Source organism: Archocentrus centrarchus, unplaced genomic scaffold (genome assembly GCF_007364275.1).
Source record: "Archocentrus centrarchus isolate MPI-CPG fArcCen1 unplaced genomic scaffold, fArcCen1 scaffold_43_ctg1, whole genome shotgun sequence".
NCBI lineage: Eukaryota > Metazoa > Chordata > Actinopteri > Cichliformes > Cichlidae > Archocentrus > Archocentrus centrarchus.
Window position 1 is genome coordinate 2,088,005 of NW_022060269.1, and position 19,355 is coordinate 2,107,359.

General features: G+C 40.8%; 1 protein-coding gene across 2 annotated transcripts in view; it reads right to left on the minus strand.

Annotated features, from left to right (window-relative positions):
* Nucleotides 1–2,520: 2,520 nt before the first annotated feature.
* The window catches only part of LOC115777097 (junction plakoglobin-like), a 193,700-nt gene continuing 176,865 nt past the window's right edge, over nucleotides 2,521–19,355 (minus strand). The window contains exon 16 of one of the 2 annotated variants that reach the window (XM_030724924.1): nucleotides 2,521–2,660. In XM_030724924.1, the coding sequence (XP_030580784.1) occupies nucleotides 2,524–2,660 (137 nt within the window). In that variant the 3' untranslated portion in view covers nucleotides 2,521–2,523. The remainder of the gene's footprint in view (nucleotides 2,661–19,355) is intronic. The other variant, XR_004019583.1, reaches the window with a different exon arrangement.

A 19,355-nucleotide genomic window follows, 5' to 3' on the forward strand; every position in this document is an offset into this window, starting at 1 on the left:
TTTATTAGAAAAAAAAATCAGTTCACTTAAATGTTATTTATATAGACAATTCATAACAATTGTAAACTCAAGACACTTTAAACTGTAAAGTAAGGACCCTATGGTATCAGAGAGAGACCCAACCATCAGATTACCCTCTTTGAACAACCACTTCACAAATGTGAGGGAAAGAACTTCCTTTTAACAGTAAGATACCTCCAGGAGAATGAGGCCATCAGAGAGCGGTAGCCAACTGCCTCAAACATTCAGGGGACTTTTGGAGCATTTCATTAGAACTATCAGGAAAAAAAACCTTGGTCTGCTGTAACAATCTTCAGTTTTGGTGAAAATGTCTTTTTATTTCATTAGTGCCTTTAGTTTTAGTGATTAAAATTCTGACATTTTATTAGTCTGTTACTTAGCACATATGTGTGTCTTTCCAAAGCACTTGTACACTTCATGGATGTTAGTGTTCACAGACAACTTAGCATTCTGGTACTCTAATTTCTGATTTAAAAAAAAAAAACAACAACAACAACAACAACATGGCAACACTGAGGCTCTATAATGCATAATCCAAAAACAATGGGTGAAGAAATACTGGTCTTCTCAGGCATCTTCAGCTTTGTGGGTGACAATAGAGGAAAAGAGGGAAGATTTCCAGGCCTGGCAAAGCAATACTCTTGATGTCAGCAAGAAAGAAAGCCTCTGAAGGACTAAGGCAGAGTTGCAGAAGAAGGCGAGAGATTTAAAGAACAAATGGTGGTGTAACAAGGCTGAAGAGCTTCCACACGTTGCAGATAGTGGCGCAACTCGTGCTTTCTTCAGTGCAATTATAACCCCAATTCCAATGAAGTTGGGATGTTGTGTAAAACATAAATAAAAACAGATACAATGATTTGCAAATCCTTTTCAACCTATATTCAATGAATACATTACAAAGACAAGATATTTAATGTTCAAATGGATGAACTTTACTGCTTTTTTTGCAAATATTCACTCATTTTAAATTTGAGACCTGCAACACATTCCAAAAGAGTTGGAACAGGGGCAACAAAAGACTGGGAAAGTTAAGGAATGCTAAAACGCTAAAACCTGTTTGGGACATTCCACAGGCAAACAGGTTAATTGGAAACAGGTAAGCGTCATGATTGGGCATGAAGGAGTATCCCCAAAGGGCTCAGTTGTTCACAAGCAAGGATGGGGCGACATTCACCACTTTGTGAACAACTGCATGAGCAAATCATTCAGCAGTTTAAGAACAATGTTTCTCAACATACAATTGCAAGGAATTTAGGGATTTCATCATCTACAGTCCATATATCATCATGAGATTCAGAGAATATGGAGAAATCTCTGCAACTTAGCAGCATGGCCAAAAACCAACATTGAATGCCTGTGACCTTCGATCCCTCAGGCAGCACTGCACTAAAAATCAACGTCATCAGGAGCACTTCAGAAAACCACTGACAGTGAACATAGTTCGTCGCTCCATTTACAAGTTAAAAAACTCTACCATGCAAAGCAAAAGCCATATATCAACAACACCCAGAAATGCTGCAGCTTCTCTGGGCCCAAAGTCATATGAGATGGACTGACGCAAAGTGGAAAAGTGTCCTGTGGTCTGACTAGTCCACATTTCAAATTGTTTTTGGAAATCATACGTAGATATCATGCATTCTGAGTCAAAGAGGAAAAGGACTGTCCGGATTGTTATCAGTGCAAAGTTCAAAAGCCAGCATCTCTGATGGTATGGGGGTGTGTTAGTGCCACACCCCCATACCATGTAGTGAATTCCACCTACAAAGCTTCAACAATTAGTGTCCTCAGTTTCCAAACGCTTATTGTGTTGTTAAAAGGAAAGATGATGTAACACAGTGGTAAACATGCCCCTGTCCCAACTCTTTTGGAATGTGTTGCAGGCCTCAAATTCAAAATGAGTGAATAGTTGCAAAAAACAATAAAGTTTTACTGTTTGAACATTAAATATCTTGTCTTTGTAGTGTATTCAATTGAATACCGGATAAAAAAGATTTGCAAATCATTGTATTCTGTCTTTATTTATATTTTACACAATGTCCCAACTTCATTGGAATTGAGGTTGTAGAACTGTTTACGGCCTTACCAGCAATGACCATACCCCTTTGCAATCCAATGATGGATGTGAGATCCTGGCCGACAACAATGCCATCAACCATCCCTGGAGAGAGTATTTTCAGGAGTTGTTGAACCAGAACTGCACTTTGGAAGAGAAAGTGCTGGACTACATTACAGAACTGCCCATCAGAGAGGAATTAGCACACACCCCAGCACTGTGGACTATCCTATCTAAACTTGCACTACTAAATTCATCAGCCGTACTAAATACATGCCGTCATGTAGTAAGCTTTGGTTACTACATGACGGCATTACGTAAGTGATAGTCAAGGATGGATGACTTTATATCACTCCCTGGAAGTCTCAAACTGAACACTTGCAACTGTGTGCTTTCACTATGATGCTTAAATTTGGACAGACAGCAAACATCATCTGTGTCATTACCTGTTAGAGTGGCTCAGGGTAGGCCTGTCTTGGGTCAAAAGTCATGTCAGGAATGTAGGGCTCGTGGACATCAGGGTCTAGCGGCAGGGTGTCCAGTGGCAGATCAGCATAGCCATATGGAGGGTAAGAGCCATCTAACTCTGAGATACAGAGACAGACATAACCTGAGGAACTGGTTGTGCATATTTTTATAACTAATCAAAATGAAATAAACTGTTTGCCAAGCAAATATAATTGCCAGATGTCCCATTTTCAGTTTGTCTAGGGTTAAATAAATGAGGGATTACTTATAATCAAAGACCTTAACAGTTGTTGGTAAGTGTATTTTTGTTAAGTGTATTATGCAGAAGTCATCATGGGCAATAACCCTTTATTTATGTATTTATTTGGGGCACGGGGGGGGGTTCTGTGAGGGTTAATACAGCTGCTGTCAAATTTTTAAGCAGCATTGATGCCGCAAATATACTGACACTGATGACTGACCACACAAAATGGTGTAATAGTGAAGAAAAACATCCTGTTGACACAGAATGAGGTTTTAAAGAAATATGAACCTTTAATTTATAGTGATGCATTGTGTTAGAACTACAGTTTCAAAGGTAAAAAGCATAGGCCTGAGAACTGTGTGTTGATGGTGAATCAAGGTGTGTGTGGAAGGTGTGAGACAGCCACTGAACAAATTAGTTAACTTTGGTATCACAATGGTACTATTAGAACTTTCAGTTGACATCTATTACAGCTACTGACAGTTCTGTGTGTAGTATTGCACTAGATTAAGGGTCTTGAGGAAAATAACGTGCAGGTTTTAAATTCCATCTCCACACAAACATGGATGTATATAATTTCAGTTCAATACTGAATGCTAAATGAATGATTAAAAATGGTGTGATGGAGGGATTTGCATATGGTATGTAGACAGGAAATTCTAGAAAAGTAGTAATAATTTTTTTTTCACTTCCACTCCCCCCTTCCCCGCTTTTCTCAACAATCGTACTTCTTCAGTCACCTCTGCTCTTTAATTATCATCTTTCTGCTCATAATTTCCTCCTCCCACATCCTCAGCTGTCTTCCCTTTTTTGTTAGTGTTAACAAAGGAAAGTTTTCAATTGGGTTAAGGGGTTTACAGCTTGTTATAAATATCTGCAGAAAGTCACATTACATGGATTTAATATACTGAATCTCAACTTTGAGGGTGTGAACATCCAGATTGGACAGATATGGGCTTTTCCTTTTTAATTAACTGTGTAAATGTCTACAGTTGAATCCATGTGTTGCCTTTTGGATCTGAAAACTGTTTCTGTAAACTTACAGCATGCTGTTAAATGATATAAGAAAAACTTTACTAATTCCAGAAGGAAATTCATATAAAATTAATCACTCTGTTCAAGAGACACAGGCCACCATAAGACCAAAAAAAAAAAACATCAAATCAAATCATACAAAAATAAAAAAAAAAAACATACCTGAGCGAGATGAGAAGAACATTAGCTAAATCAAGAGTCAGGAAGATTCAAATTAAAAAATTAAAAAATAAATAAATAATGCATTGGTGAGTTCAGCACCAGGAATGAGCAACTACAGAAGACACCAGTGACAGGTGATCACAGGAATCTTTCATGGTAAGAAACAAACCAAAAAGTTCAGTATAGTGAAGAGCACTCCAAGAGGCCTGACATCTCCAAGTCTACCATAAGGACAAGAGTTTATAATACAATATACAGAGTGTTCAGCAGAAGGTGTAATCCATTTGTGAGTCTTGAGAATACATAAGGCTATAAGGCTATGTATACAAAACGGAGCAGCTTTGGAACAGCACACTAAGATCAAACTGCCAGAATGATGGGACGAAACAATTATGGAGGATGATTCTTCATTCAAAGCATATCATAACATCTGTAAAAATGTATAAGCAGTGTGATGCATGGGCATGAATGGCTTGCACTGTCAGTGGTGTTAATTGATGCTGAAACAGAAAGCAGAGCTATATTTTCTGATGTGTATAGGGATATGTTATCTGCTCAGACTTAAAAATTGCAGTAAAAATAATTGGATGGTGGATTCCAGTTAAAGATAGACAATGATCCAAAAATATACTGCAAAAGGAACCCAGGAGTTTGGCCAAATCACTGTTATCAAATGGATCAAGATGTGTTTCACTGTTGAAAGTGAAACTACAGGCAGAAAGACCCACAAAAACAAAACAAAAAACAAACAAAAAATTGAAGGCAAACACACTGTCCATCCATCCATCCATCCATCCATCCATCCATCCATCCATCCATCCAGTCAAGTCCACTTGCCATTTGTAGAGGTGTTCTACCGGGATATATTTTTGGACCTCTTTTCACCCTGTATACTTTTATCTCTGCCACCCAAACCTGTAATGTACATTTTATGCACATGACACAATTTTAAATGTACTGACTTCTCCCTTGATCTGGCCATTGCAAATCTAGTCTGCTTTTGACACATTTGATTTATCACATATAAACCTGTTTTAAATTCTAATAAAACTAAGTGCATGGTTTTTATGAGCTGAGCTAAATCCAGCCTACAGTCTATATATTCAAACACTTCATGGTTATAAATTTTAAACTGCTGATTTTTCCAATTATTCAGTTGGATGCTAGACTCAGTTTTAAGAACCATGTGAAAAACCTATCAATAAAATGTTTTACATAGAAACATCTTGTTTCTCATTCACGAATCCAAAGATCATTGTACAATCCACAATTTTGTCTATGCTTGATAATGGTGATGTTTATATGCATGCTTCTACTTTCACCTAGAAGTCTCTTAATTCTGTGAATAAAAAGTGATTTTCTTACTCACCATTGTATCTTATATGCAAAAGTAGGATGGTCCTCCACAGCAGCATTGAATGATATTTGTTTGCAAGGCTCTACTGCATAGATTTCCTACTTACATTTGCACCTTGATTACATTTACAAACAGTAATTGCAATGTCATTCACAGGACATTTGACATTAGCTGTATCTTGTCTTCACAATTAACTTGGAAAAATTGGATTAAAAAAAAAATTGCTGCCTATAAATAGAAGAATTAAAAAGAAATTATTTCAATAAGGAATCTCTATAGTCAGTCACCTGCTTGTTTGGCTGCAAGTTTATCTTTCACATTTTTTCTCATTTTTCTCTCTCTTTTTTTTACTTCCATTTTCACATACTGTCAAGCTCAAAGCTGACATCATTGCTCTAGTCCAATCACCTTTCTGTCTGCCTTCTTCAAGCAAATCAGCCTCCATTCTGTGTACTATAAATCTCATCACTTACCTGTTATTCTTCCTTGTAGATTTGGGGGGTGGGGGGTTGTCCTGCCCTAATTCCAATCACCACTGGGATTCCATTCTGCCATGATGGGCCCTTGGAGTCTAATTGCCATTTAGCTTAAGTGAATTCTGTATATCAATAAATTATGTTCAATTCCTCTTAATGATCTCCTTATTGAACTACAATTGTAGTCAGAATTTTACATTCACTTTCATGGGCATGAATGTCATGGGAATTTTAATGATTTCTTTGAACTGTTCTTTTTCCAGGATGGTATGACTGTGCAGCATACAGTCATCCCTCACTATGTCGCAGTTCACTTACAGCAGCTTCACTGTATCACGTTTTTTTTTTTTTAATATATCCACATGTAGCTATGGATTGAGAAGGTACCATGAAAGAAAGAAGCTAATGCCCCAAAACTGACATCTTCAACCTCAACTGAAATTTGCATCTGCCCACAAAGATAAGCCAAATGCCTTCTGCAGCAAAGTTTTATGCTCAGATGTGACAAACATTGAGGTATTTGGCAATAATGACAAGAAGTACATTTACATGGTGGTAGTAGTGTCATACTCTGGGGCTCTTTTCTTGCCAGTGCTATTGCTATATTGGACAACATTGATGGAGTAATGGAGAAGGAAGACTACCTCCAAATTTTTCAACTTCACCTTAAATTAATAGCTAGACGCAACTGGGTATTCCAACAGGATAGTGATCCCAAATGCCCCAAGCTTCTGGAATGGTTTCCCAAAGCCCCAGCCTCAACCCTATTAAAAATTTGTGGACTATGATTAAAGGCCAGGTCTGTGCCAGGAAACCAAACAATTTAAATAAACTCTACCAATTCTCCCAAGAAGAGTGGTCAAATATCCAGCCAGAATCATACCAGAAGCTTGTTGGGGGTTACCAAAAGTGGCTGGTACAAGTTGCTAAGAGACATTTAACCAAATATTAACTATTTATGCTACCTGCTAAATTGAACATGAGTGATACACTAAGAGAGTCACACCAGCTCAGACATTGCTCAGATTAATAAGCTCTACACCAGATGATGGCATGTGATACAAGACAAATGCTATGACAAGGGGGAGCCAAGACGTCAGGTCAGGGGAGAGATGTCATCATCCCCACACTATGAGATTGGGTACCATGCCCTAACAACAACTGAACAACAACAATTGAAGGCAAAAGCAGCTGACCGGAAAGAGAAGATCATGGCTAAGTTGGACCTTCCATGGCTGATTACCAAGACTATGTGAAGATCCCTCTGAAAGATGTGAATGGAGCATTACAGACAATCCCTACTGCAACCATCACTGAAACCAACTAGCTGATCTATAACACAGGGAACTTGAGATGCTTGCCTATAACATGAACAACAGACACAAGGAGCAGTACCCTCCATGGAGAAGAAGATTAGAGGCCAAGATCAAAGGAGCACGAAGGAAAGTTAGATAATTATCAGAGCTACAGAATAGTGTGATGAATGGTAAATGGACTGGTTCTTATATAGCAGTTTTCTATTCTACGTTTGACCACTCAAAGCACTTCATACAACATGCTTCATTCACCCATTCATTCAAGCACTTCTTTCTATGCTTAAGTGCTTTCTACCTAACATTCACACCCATTCATACTCAGACAGTTGCATCTGAGAGCAACTTGGGGATCAATATCTTGCCCAAGGATACTTTGGCATGCAGACTGGAGAAGACAGGAATCGAACCCCCAACCTTCCAATTAGTCAATAAAGTTCTCTACCTCCTGAGCTACAGCCACTTCTGATAATAAAGAAAGGGGTGTCTAAGAAGTACAACAAGCTGTCCAAACCCAAGGAATTAGAAACTGCCAAGCAAAAACTCACAGCCTTGGTTAACCACTTAAAGATATATAACAGAGATATAGAAGCCAAAAGCATAAACCAGATGTTCTCCACTGAACTAAAATGTACCCTCAATGGCAGAGGAACAATATGAAAACAGGCCCACCAAGACTGGAAATGGAGCCACACTGGAAGAGATTATGAGAAAAGGATGCAACACATAACACCAATGCTCAGTGGCTAGCGGATCTAAGCGCAGACCATCTCAACCTCCCTGAACAGGTTAAAATAACATCAGAGTGGCAGGTATACAAGAAAGAGTCTCAAATATGAAGAACTAGACAGTACCAGGGCCTGACATTATTCACACCTACTGGCTAAAGAAGCTATCTTTAATTCATGAGCACCTGGTAGCACATATGAACCAGCTGCTAATGGATGAGCGGCATCTCGAATGGCTAACCAAAGGTTGGACAGTGCTGATCCCCAAAGATCCCCAGAAGCAACCAGTCCCAAATATGTGTGAAAAAACTACCTCAGTATACCATGGAAGCTCCTGTCAGGCATTATAGAGGACAGGATGAACAGGCATCTGGCTCAACACATGAGTGGGGCCCAGAAAGGAACTGGCAAAAACACCAGAGAAGCAAAATACCAGCTACTGGTAGATAGGGCACACTGTATAAAAAAAAAAAAAAAAAAAAAAAAAAAAAGCCTGTAAAAATATGGTACTGTTTTACTGTTTTTAGTATATTAAGGAATTTTCCGTATTTTTTTTAAATTATGCATTGCATTCTGGGTCCAAAACTCGTCAAGAAGTTGTAGAATTTAAGATGCAAAGCAGCCAACACATATTTGGAGTTCGATATAATTTTGCACACTTTTGGGGTAAATATCTTTTTAATTTGAAAAAATGGCTATATAAATGTTTAATTACAAATGTGCTATGTTGAACACATTATTTCATTGTAAGAATGGCCAGCCCACATCTACCATTACAGAGAACAGAGGAATAATTTGCAGGGTAATCTTGAAATGCTGGTGACTTAAATTTAACATTATTTGTACTTAATATTTTAAAGTATGTTAGGTACAGTTTTTCTGTGTAATCACCAGCTTTTATTTGACATGGACTAGTAAATGCATGCAATGATGCAGCCCAAAGCAAGGATGTTGAGAGTGATAATAATCAAGATAAATATACAAACAATCTAGCTCTGTTTTACTTGGGTTTGCAAGCTAAGTATTTAGTTCCAGCATCTACAATTACAGAGATAGCAAATGAAATTAAAACACTTCAGGATATTCAGCAGGAGTATACAACGGATGTGTTATCTCAAGAACTTGAACAGTATGGTGTTCCAGCAGAGAGATTAAGATGTCCTGGGTAAAGTGTTTACAAGCAGACTCCTATGTATAAGACCTTGAATGCAAATGGTCCTTTAACTACACACCATAGAAGACTGCAGTATTACAAGACACACAACTCAACAGAGTGATTTCTGTACTTGGTGATGATGGTGTGCCCTGTGATATCACTGATGGACATGTCATTAGATCTAATGCCATGTTATAGTGACAGCAAGAATAGGAGTGAATTACAACATTCACAAGTACGCAAACGCAGGTGTAAACAACAGCATGGTGTGTCAGAACCCAAACCCAGGGAAGAACCTCGAAATGCTGAACATGGAGATTGCTGGAAGTCTGCTCCTTTCACCCCTAACGTAACTCAGTTTCAGAGTAAAGATGATAACCTGAAAGATGGGCGAGCACATTGGCAGCCATAGGATTATGTGGAGCAGTACATAGACTTGGGGCTAATGAAACTACTCACTGACTGCACAAATGCCATGTCACTGGCTAAGAGTGACAATACAATACTTCTGCTCATCTATTGAGATATTTCACTTTTTTGGGGCAGCAATTTTGATGTCTTGTGTGCATTATCCACAAACAAGGATGTTCTGGTCAAATGCTTTGCCCTGCCATCAGTGATGCAATGTCATGTGATCGGTTCTTCAAACTGAGGAGCAATCTTAAAGTTGTCATTGATGATGATGTTCCAGGAGACAAGAGACAAATTGACAAGTTCTGGAGGGTAAGACCTTTCATGAATCGCATACTCCATGGTTTCAACCTTCAGGTTCAACCTGAATGTGTCTCAATAGATGAGCAGATGATCCCATTCACTGGAGCCTGCCCATTCTGACAGTATGTGCCACTAAAGCCCAATCCAGTTGGCATAAAAAAAATTTGTTCTGTCATCAGTGGATGGAATTGTGCTGGACTTTGAAGTCTACCAAGGTGCAAAGACACTGAGCTCACAAGTTCAGGACACTTGCCTCTTTCCCACTGCCGAGGTTCTGGAGCCGGAGCAAGTTCCCGTGCCGATCCCAAGGAACCGGCGAAAGGATTAAGACTGGGCCCGCGTCCAAACCGCGTTTCTGTGAACTGCTCCTTTACGCATGAGCATGGGCGGGTCCTCGTCTGGACATGGAAGCCGAAGCGCACAACATGGGAGAACACGCTCCCCTTTCTTGTGCTGCAAATACGTTTTACGGTCCAAACCAAACTACTGCAGCATTTGTGTGCAGCACAGAGGTAAACACAGACAGCGATTAGAGCAAGACGACAAGTATGCACTTTGTGTCCTTTTATCTGTGATATCAACTGATACAAAGCAGCAAGTTCAGCCTTAGAGCCCAACCTAATTCACAGCTGTGATAATCGCTTCGCTTTTCTCATGTAATACACATGTAATATGGTAGAAAACTTGATGTTGAGACGGCAGAGTCACGCCCCTCTGCCGCTTTCGCACGCGTTCCTGGTTCCAGACCAGCTAGTTTGCGGGGCCAGAATTGAACCCGTTTTTTGGCCGAGCACCGAGTCCTTCGGCGGTGGAAAACCTGCCTAACGGTTCAAATTACGGCACAGGCTCCGGAACTCTGTTGGTGGGAAAGAGGCCTCTGAGGGATTGGGTTTAGGAACTTTAGTGATCAAACCTATGTCTGAAAACTGTGCCTTCTGGTACAAAGGTGTATTGTGTTCAGTTCTTCATGAGCCTACTAGCTGTGGATCACATGCTGAAGAAGCAGGTGTACCTGACTGGCACAGTGATGAAGAACTGGGTCTCCAAAGCAATGAACATGCTGCCAAGTGACCTAACCCTGAAACGCCGAGGAAGAGGTGCTTCAGCAACAGTTACAAGGGCAGATGGTGAGCTCTGTGTAGTCAAGTGGTATGACAATAAGCCAATTGTCATGCTTTCTGCTGCTCATGCAGAAGAGCCTAAAGACACCTCCCAGCGATGGTCAAAGAAGGACAAAAAATATGTGACTGTTACACGGCCGAGCATTGTACAAGAGTACAACACCAAGATGGGTGGCGTTGACCTGTCAGACATGAAGACAAGCTACTACAAAATGAGGGTCCGTAATAAGAAGTGGACAATTCATATGCTGATGCACTTCACTGATCTTGCTCTTGCTAACAGCTGTATCGCCAAGATAACCAGGAAAATGGCACCCCAAGAAAGGCTATCATGAAGTTTCTTGAGTTTTGCATGGCAGTAGCTCAGGTATTCCTCACCAAGCATGATGTCCTGAAAAAAGATGCTCATATCCTAGGTGCAGAGGGGGAGAATGCACATCCTCCACAGTCAAGGAAAGGATCTCAGGTCATCCCGATCCCATATTTCTCTGTTCGCAAATGTTTTGCTGCTCATCTCCCAGAGATCGCTGACCTGAAAAATCCGATGCATTGCCGAGGGGAGGGCTGCCCCAGGAAATCCCGTGTGCGGTGCACTGAATGCAATGTGTTCCTCTGTTTGCAGAGTGAACACAACTGCTTTGCAGCATTTCACAAAGGACAGTGCGCCTGTTCAGGAATGACAGACTGCTTGTTGCAAAGTTTTTGCACTTTTATTTTTATATAGCCACGTTTCTGGTCACTTTTGTAAGTTTCCCAACTGATTTTATAGGTTTTCAGCTAATCGTGTCTTTATTGTGTCATTCGGGAATATAGACCCAGTGTCCTCATATGGGCACATGGCTTTTTTAGAGAACTGATGATAGTAGAAAGCTGAAATTTTGTTTTTAGGGTAATTGGGACCAGCACGGTGGCGTAGTGGTTAGCACTGCTGCCTCACAGTTAGAATACCATCTGGAAGGCCTGGGTTCGATTCCACCTTGGCCCAGGCCTCTCCCTCTCTCTGTGTGGAGTTTGCATGTTCTCCCCGTGCTTGCGTGGGTTTCCTCCGGGTACTCCGGTTTCCTCCCACATTCCAAAGACATGCACTTACTGGGGTTAGGTTAATTGGCTAATCTAAATTGCCCATAGGTGTGAATGAGCGCGTGAATGTGAGTGTGAAAGGTTGTCTGTCACTCTGTGTTGGCCCTGCAACAGGCTGGCGACCTGTTCCGGGTGTACCCTGCCTCTTGCCCTGTGACAGCTGGGATAGGCTCCAGCCCCCCCGCGACCCTTAACAGGATGTGCGGAAGCGAATGGATGGATGGATGGGTAATTGGGACCTTCTAATCCCAAATTGCAAAGAAAAAGTTTATATACAAAGATAAAGTCACTAACCTGATATGAGGACATCATTTTTTTCTAAAACTACTTGTTGTACCATGACAGAGTCTGGATATTAAACTTATTAGGTCCTACCAATCCCATTTAACTCGGAGAATGGAAAAATACACTCCAAACAAAAGCTGGGTCTCAGGAGGCTAAAGGTAATGCTTTTTCATGATGCCTTTGAGGTGGCCAATCCTCTTTGATCTGCCAAAGCAAAAGCACAAAGTTTTAGCTGTCTACTTAACTCTGGGAAACTGCTGTTCACACCACAGATCAACAGTTGACCAAATACAGCTGGTATTGCTCTGTCTGGAAAAAGACTGCAAATATTTTGGTGTGGACAAAGTTTTCAGTAAACTTCTGTGAGACTTCTGTGAGCTAGAAGTAAAGGGGATATCTTTTGAGGGCAAGGTGTATACTGGTACTGTTGCATGCATAATGGGAGATAACCTGGGCTCCCACATGATTGGTGGATTTACAGAAAATTTCAGCTCTTGTGAATATTTCTAGGTATTGTCTTGTTACAAAAGATGCTCTTCAGTCTAACTCCCTCACAGTTGCCAAGCATAGAGATCCTGTTGGATAAAATGAATCTCTCAATTTTTTGGAGAGTTGCCCTGATGTTACAATGCATCTTGGAATCAGAAGCAACAGAGTTTTTTTCGACAAATTGTCTAATTTCCACGTGTGTCTGCTGCCATGTCTGGCACATGATGTAGCAATATGTTTGCAGTTCTTAATAAAAACAAAAAAAGTGGCTCATCTGTGAGTCACTAAATGACTCATAGATGATCAAAATGATCTAGGTTTTCAGAGTCCCAGACTGCTTACATAAAGGTACTGATTGAAGAGTATGTGGAAATGAGGCAAAAGTTGTTCCCACATTAAATCTCAGACCAAAACACCGCTTTCTGCTTCACTACGTCAACTTAACTTTGGTCCACTCGTACATACGTGGACTATGCGTTTTGAAAGTAAGCATAGTTATTTCAAGAGGCATCAGATCAAGTAAAAATTTCAAAAATATAAACAAGTCCCTTGCTGACAGACATCAATTGTTCCAGGCTTATCAGAGCTAAGGTGGCCTGTTCAATCTTCAGGTTCAGTTTTTAGACTCATGAATATTTGAACCAGATCTCTTTGACTCTGGCATAAAAGCAGCAATTGTAGACTTTAAAGTTACCTCAAGTAACTCAGGTGTCACAGATAAAGTCAAAGTCAGACCCACTATGTATGCAAATGGTTTGCTTGTCTTAGTGAGATGCACTAAGAGACAATAGTTAGGACAAATAGTAAGCATTGTTATTAAAAATGAAACAACTGTCCTACTTCTGCTGAGGGAGAAAAATGCCTGATCTTGGACTCTACGAAATTGATAAAAGTAGTTCTTATAAGCTCATTTGCAAAAATATTGACAAGCTCAGTGATTATTCTCCACTTTCTTTTTACCACAAAGGTACAAGGTTCCTCCTCCCTCTTAAGCATATGCCGCTATGAAGCTTGTGAAACAGTTAATTCAAAAAATTATGCCATTACTCAGCAATGATCTCATGGACTCACTCATGGCTCAATTGGAGGTGATTGGAGAGGATGTAGAGATGTAGATGATCTCAGATTTGTCAGGATTGAGGATGTCAATGGAATTCTGCAGCCCATTCAGTGTAGAAGACTAATTCAAGCTCTCAGTGGTGGTAGGTCTTTAGACTTGTGTGCATGGGTGCATGTGCATGGGTGTGTTAAAAATCTGATAACCAAAAAAAAAAATGGTTATCAGATTTTTAAACCACCAAATATTGGTATTAATCTTAAAAATCCTGTATTGGTCAGGCTCTACTAAGTGTGTAAATATATAAATACAATCACTGCCCACTACCTAAGTATGTCTTGCTGGTACTGGGTTGGGCCCATTTTGCCTTCAGAGCTGCCTTAATTCTTCATGGCACAGATTCAGCAATGTGCTGGAAACATACCTTGGAGATCTTAGTCCATATCCAGGGTTCTAGCCAAGGGTTGATCACCTGGCACTGTGCTGGGCGGTTGCACCTGGCTAAGAATTTCAGCAGTTCACTAGTGGAATTGCTATTAACTCAATTAGAAAGTGGGCGTGGCTATTAGCACTAGCAAACAGTCATCCAATACTGCTACTGTTCATATGTGTAAATAACATTAAGACAATCATGTATGTCTTTCATAGTGCAGCCAGCTGGATTGGACCCCACTTTAACAGCATTGTCACAGAATGACCATCAGCCCCAAACGCCACCTCTGACTCCTGGTCCCATGGATTGTTCCCCACCACGTGAAGCATATGCTGTACCATGGCATAAAATGCCCCCCAACCTCATGCTTGCCTTAAGTGAAAAGAAAAAAACCAAAGCCTAAGGAGAGAAGAGAGCTTGTTCATATTGTAATTGATGATGTACTCTGTAACGGCCACATATGAGAGCAAAACTGAGAGAGATTGCCAAGTAGATTGTGCAGCAGTATCCCTGCTCTTTCCAAGACCGAGAACTCAGTGGAACTAAAATCATTGGAACATGATACGATTCCCCTTTTAGAGAAAATAGAGTGGATAATGGCCATTAACAATCTGCTTTGACTAATACAGCCTTAGTCAAAATAATTCAGCCTTAGTCAAAATAATACAGCCTTATTCAAACTAATTCAGCCTTAGTCAAAATAATATGGCCTTATTAATTACAGCCTTATTCAAAATAGTACAGCCTTATTCAAAGTAGTACGGCCTTATTCAAAGTAGTACGGCCTTAGTCACAGTAATTATGGCCTTAGTCATGGTATTGCAGCCTCATTCCTGGAAATTACACAGAACTTAAATTTACTTATAGGGTAAATCCCTGTGAATTATATGTAGTTATGGCTTTGGGGCGGGCCGTAAAAGAAAGCGTTACCTATTTGTAGTTTAATTTGTGCCATCTCTAGGATGCAAATGTGTGCTTATTTTGTACAATATCGTGAATTTTGCACAGTTCGACGGTAGATTTGAAGACAGTGATGTTGAAGCGCTTTTGAGAGAATAGATCCATCAGTATATTTCCTGGAGGGAGTGAAACTGAGCTTGATCAAAAAAGTAAGGTTTTAAGCCTGTTCTTATAGAGAGTGTCTGTCTTCTGAATCCAAATTGGGAGCTGGTTTCACAGAAGAGGGGCCTGAAAGCTAAAGGTTCTGCCTCTCATTCTAATTTTAAGTAACTTAAAAGTTACCCAGTAACCACAAGTAAGCCAGCAGTCTGAGTGTGAACTGCTTTATTGCGGGAATATGGTAGTATGAGGTCTTTCAGATATGTTGGGGCCTGATTACACTGGTCAACAATGATTTTGCTACCTGGAGAAAAATACCTGATGTATGGCATTTCAGGTATGCTGAGTCCAAATCTACAATCAGAATCTCTCTAGCACATCACGTTCTTGAATTATGCACGTCAATATTTAGCTAATGTATTGCTGTACTGGCGCTTCTCACGCAAATGTAGAGTGTGCTAAGATTTTCTAATTGTGAAATTGAACAGAATTTACCAATAATTTGGGTGATTTGGGGTGCCGAATGCAAATATGGCCATTAAAATTCAATCAACTAAAGTTTAATTGTAAATATTGAGAATCAACAATACCAGAAATGAGCAATTTCTTATAGTAACTGCTTTGATCTGTCAACTGATTAAAAACAAAGTTTTAGTGCTACATCAAGTGATGGAATAGTGTTTCTGGGCCAGTCCAAAGTGAAGCCAAGCTTAAAGCTGAGATCTTTGATGGACCCTAAATCCATGAGCTTATTAGAGACTAAGACTTTCAATCTAAGCTTAGACCCCTTGAACTAAGAGCATAGGAATCATTTGTTCAGGTGGTACAGAATTTCTTGGGCAACCACAAAGCCAAAAACTATGAAGAACTAGTTGATAACATGCTCATATCATTCAAACACATGGATTGCAGAATGTCACTTAAGATTCATTCTCATCTTGACTTCTTTCCACCCAATCTGGGTGATGTGAGCAATGAGCATGGTGAAAGGTTCCATCAAGATATCTCTGAAATGGAGACCAGGTACCACGGGCACTATATCACAAACATTATGGGTGACTACTGCTGGTTTCTACAGTGTGAAACTTCTGTGAAGGACAAGAGCTTGTCACACTTTTGAACTGTTTAGGCAGACTAATTGTGGATTGTATTAGTTTGAGATTCCTCATATGATTGATTTTGGTATCTGTGTCTTTTTTTAAATATATATTTTTTGGCTTTATTTGATAGTTTTCCTGTGGAGATAGACAGTGGGGAGGACAAACGGCGGAAGATGAGAGGTGAAGAAATTGTTCAATATTACACTACTCAAAAAAATAAAGGGAACACTCAAATAACACATCCTAGATCTGAATGAATGAAATATTCTCATTGAATACTTTGTTCTGTACAAAGTTGAATGTGCTGACAACAAAATCACACAAAAATCATCAATGGAAATCAAATTTATTAACCGATGGAGGCCTGGATTTGGAGTCACACACAAAATTAAAGTGGGAAACAGTACAGGCTGATCCAACTTTGATGTAATGTCCTTAAAACAAGACAAAATGAGGCTCAGTATTGTGTGTGGCCTCCACGTGCCTGCATGACCTCCCTACAATGCTTGGGCATGCTCCTGATGAGGTGGCGGATGGTCTCCTGAGGGATCTCCTCCCATACCTGGACTGAAGCATCCGCCAACTCCTGGACAGTCTGTGGTGCATCTGTTGGTGGATGGAGTGAGACATGATGTCCCAGATGTGCTCAATCAGATTCAGGTCTGGGGAACCGGGGGGCCAGTCCATAGCTTCAATGCCTTTATCTTGCAGGAACTGCTGACACACTCCAGCCACATGAGGTCTAGCATTGTCCTGCATTAGGAGGAACCCAGGGCCAACCGCACCAGCATATGGTCTCATAAGGGGTCTGAGGATCTCATCTCGGTACCTAATGGCAATTATGCTACCTCTGGTGAGCAAATGGAGGGCTGTGCGGCCCTCTAAAGAAATGTCACCCCACACCATTACCATTGTTGCCCTCCTAGGGCCTCCTCCACATCTCCTGGTGTACTGGCCTGTCTCCTGGTAGCACCTCCAGCCTCTGGACACTACACTGACAGACACAGCAAACCTTCTTGCCACAGCTCGCATTGATGTGCCATCCTGGATGAGCTGCACTACTTGAGCCACCTGTGTGGGTTGTAGAGTCGGTCTCATGCTACCACAAGTGTGAAAGCACCACCAACATTCAAAAGTGACAAAAACATCAGCCAGAAAGCATAGGTACTGAGAAGTGGTCTGTGGTCCCCACCTGCAGAACCACTCCTTTATTGAGTGTGTCTTGCTAATTGCCAATAATTTCCACCTGTTGTCTATTCCATTTGCACAACAGCATGTGAAATTGATTGTCAATCAGTGTTGCTTCCTAAGTGGACAGTTTGATTTCCACAGAAGTTTCATTTACTTGGAGTTATATTGTGTTGTTTAAATGTTCCCTTTAATTTTTTGAGCAGTGTATTTGCTACCAATCTAGCATTAACCAGGGCAATCCTAATAGAGTCTGTCGAGCCAAGGTCTGCCATCCAAGGAATCTGTTTCAGTGGACAAAGGCTCCACAGATTCACTCCACAAAGGCAAGGTGAAACAAAGTGGGGAAGGTGGATTGCCTCTGCCGAGCCAACGGCAGGTACCATCCACATGCCAATGGGTTCTACGGAGCAATGGGAGGCAAGACGCTGGTGCAGTGATGTGAATTCCGCCAAGATGCCAAGGGAAATTGTTTTGTTATTTCCACATCAGCGTGTCAGGCATTTAAATTTGCAGTTTTCCAACCAACATTAAAATATTGACTGTCTTCGTGGAAGGGGCGGGGTCACAAACAGACTGACAGGTCACATGCAGCTGTGCAGGGCAGGCCCCGGCAGAAAAAAATTTATATTTTAGACTTTTTGACTCATTTTCTTTCTCCATCTCATAAGCAAACTATTCACAGTTATTTATTTTTATTGTTTTTAAATGGTTACAATTTCAAGCAGTTTCAAGCATCATATCCAAAATTCAAGCACTTTTCAAACCTTGAACAGACAATATTAAAATCCAAGCATTTTCCAGGATTTCTAGCACCTGTAAGAACCCTGACTGATCAATCAAGTGACGACTGAAGTCAATCCTCTGTTTTAAAAGCCGGAGCCAAATAGGATAATGGTACACAGGAGTGCTCATCACTTTCAGGTGGGCAGGACTGGAATGCGAGAAGCCAAGGGACTCTTGCCCACTGAAACACAGAGGTGGGGTTAACTGCACACACACCCCACAACCATAGTGACAAAAGGAGAGAGGAAGAAAGCAACAAAGAGAAGAAACAGAAAGATGAGCCAAACCAGGAGGACCAGAGGGCCATGACAAACTGGACTTGGTTGGCTTCATCTGGGAGACATGAAAAACATAAGTCCTCATGTTGCAAGGATGCTTGAGAGGGACAGAGACAGGGTTAATACAGCCTTGATCTCAAAGTAACCGATGAAATTTGGTGAAAGCTTAGGTAATTTTTTTGGAAAGCCATACTTTCTGACCTGGTACATAATCTGGAGCTGGAGTCTTATGTGATCAATGAGGTGTTTGTTCCTCTCCATGGTTATGAGAAGGATATTATGATTCTTTTTACAAAGTCACTGGCAACAGCATAGAGTATGCTGAGTAGATGTTACTGAAAGCTCTCCTTCCACAGATGGAAACAGAGGTGGTTGGAAGCCCAGGGAAGACTTCAAGGGTGATAGACCAGTTGCAGATGAGGTCATGGAGTTATGGGCGTACTCTACCCCAGTGAGATGCAAGCTCCAAGTTGACAGATTGGAGGAGGCTATGCACCAGAGAGCCGCTTCCATCTCTTGATTAGTCCTTTCAGCTTGTCTAATTAGTTTGGGAGTGCAAACCAAAGGAGAGACTAACCTGGGCTCCTACAGCAGTGTAGAATTCCCTCCAGACCCGTGTGGTGAACTGAGGCCCCTGGTCTGACATGATATCCAGCAGTATTCCATGCAGGTGAAAAAGTTGGGCAGTTTCCAGAGTAGCAGGGAGTCTGGACAAGGCAATGAAGTGAGCTGCTGTGTAAAAATGATTGACA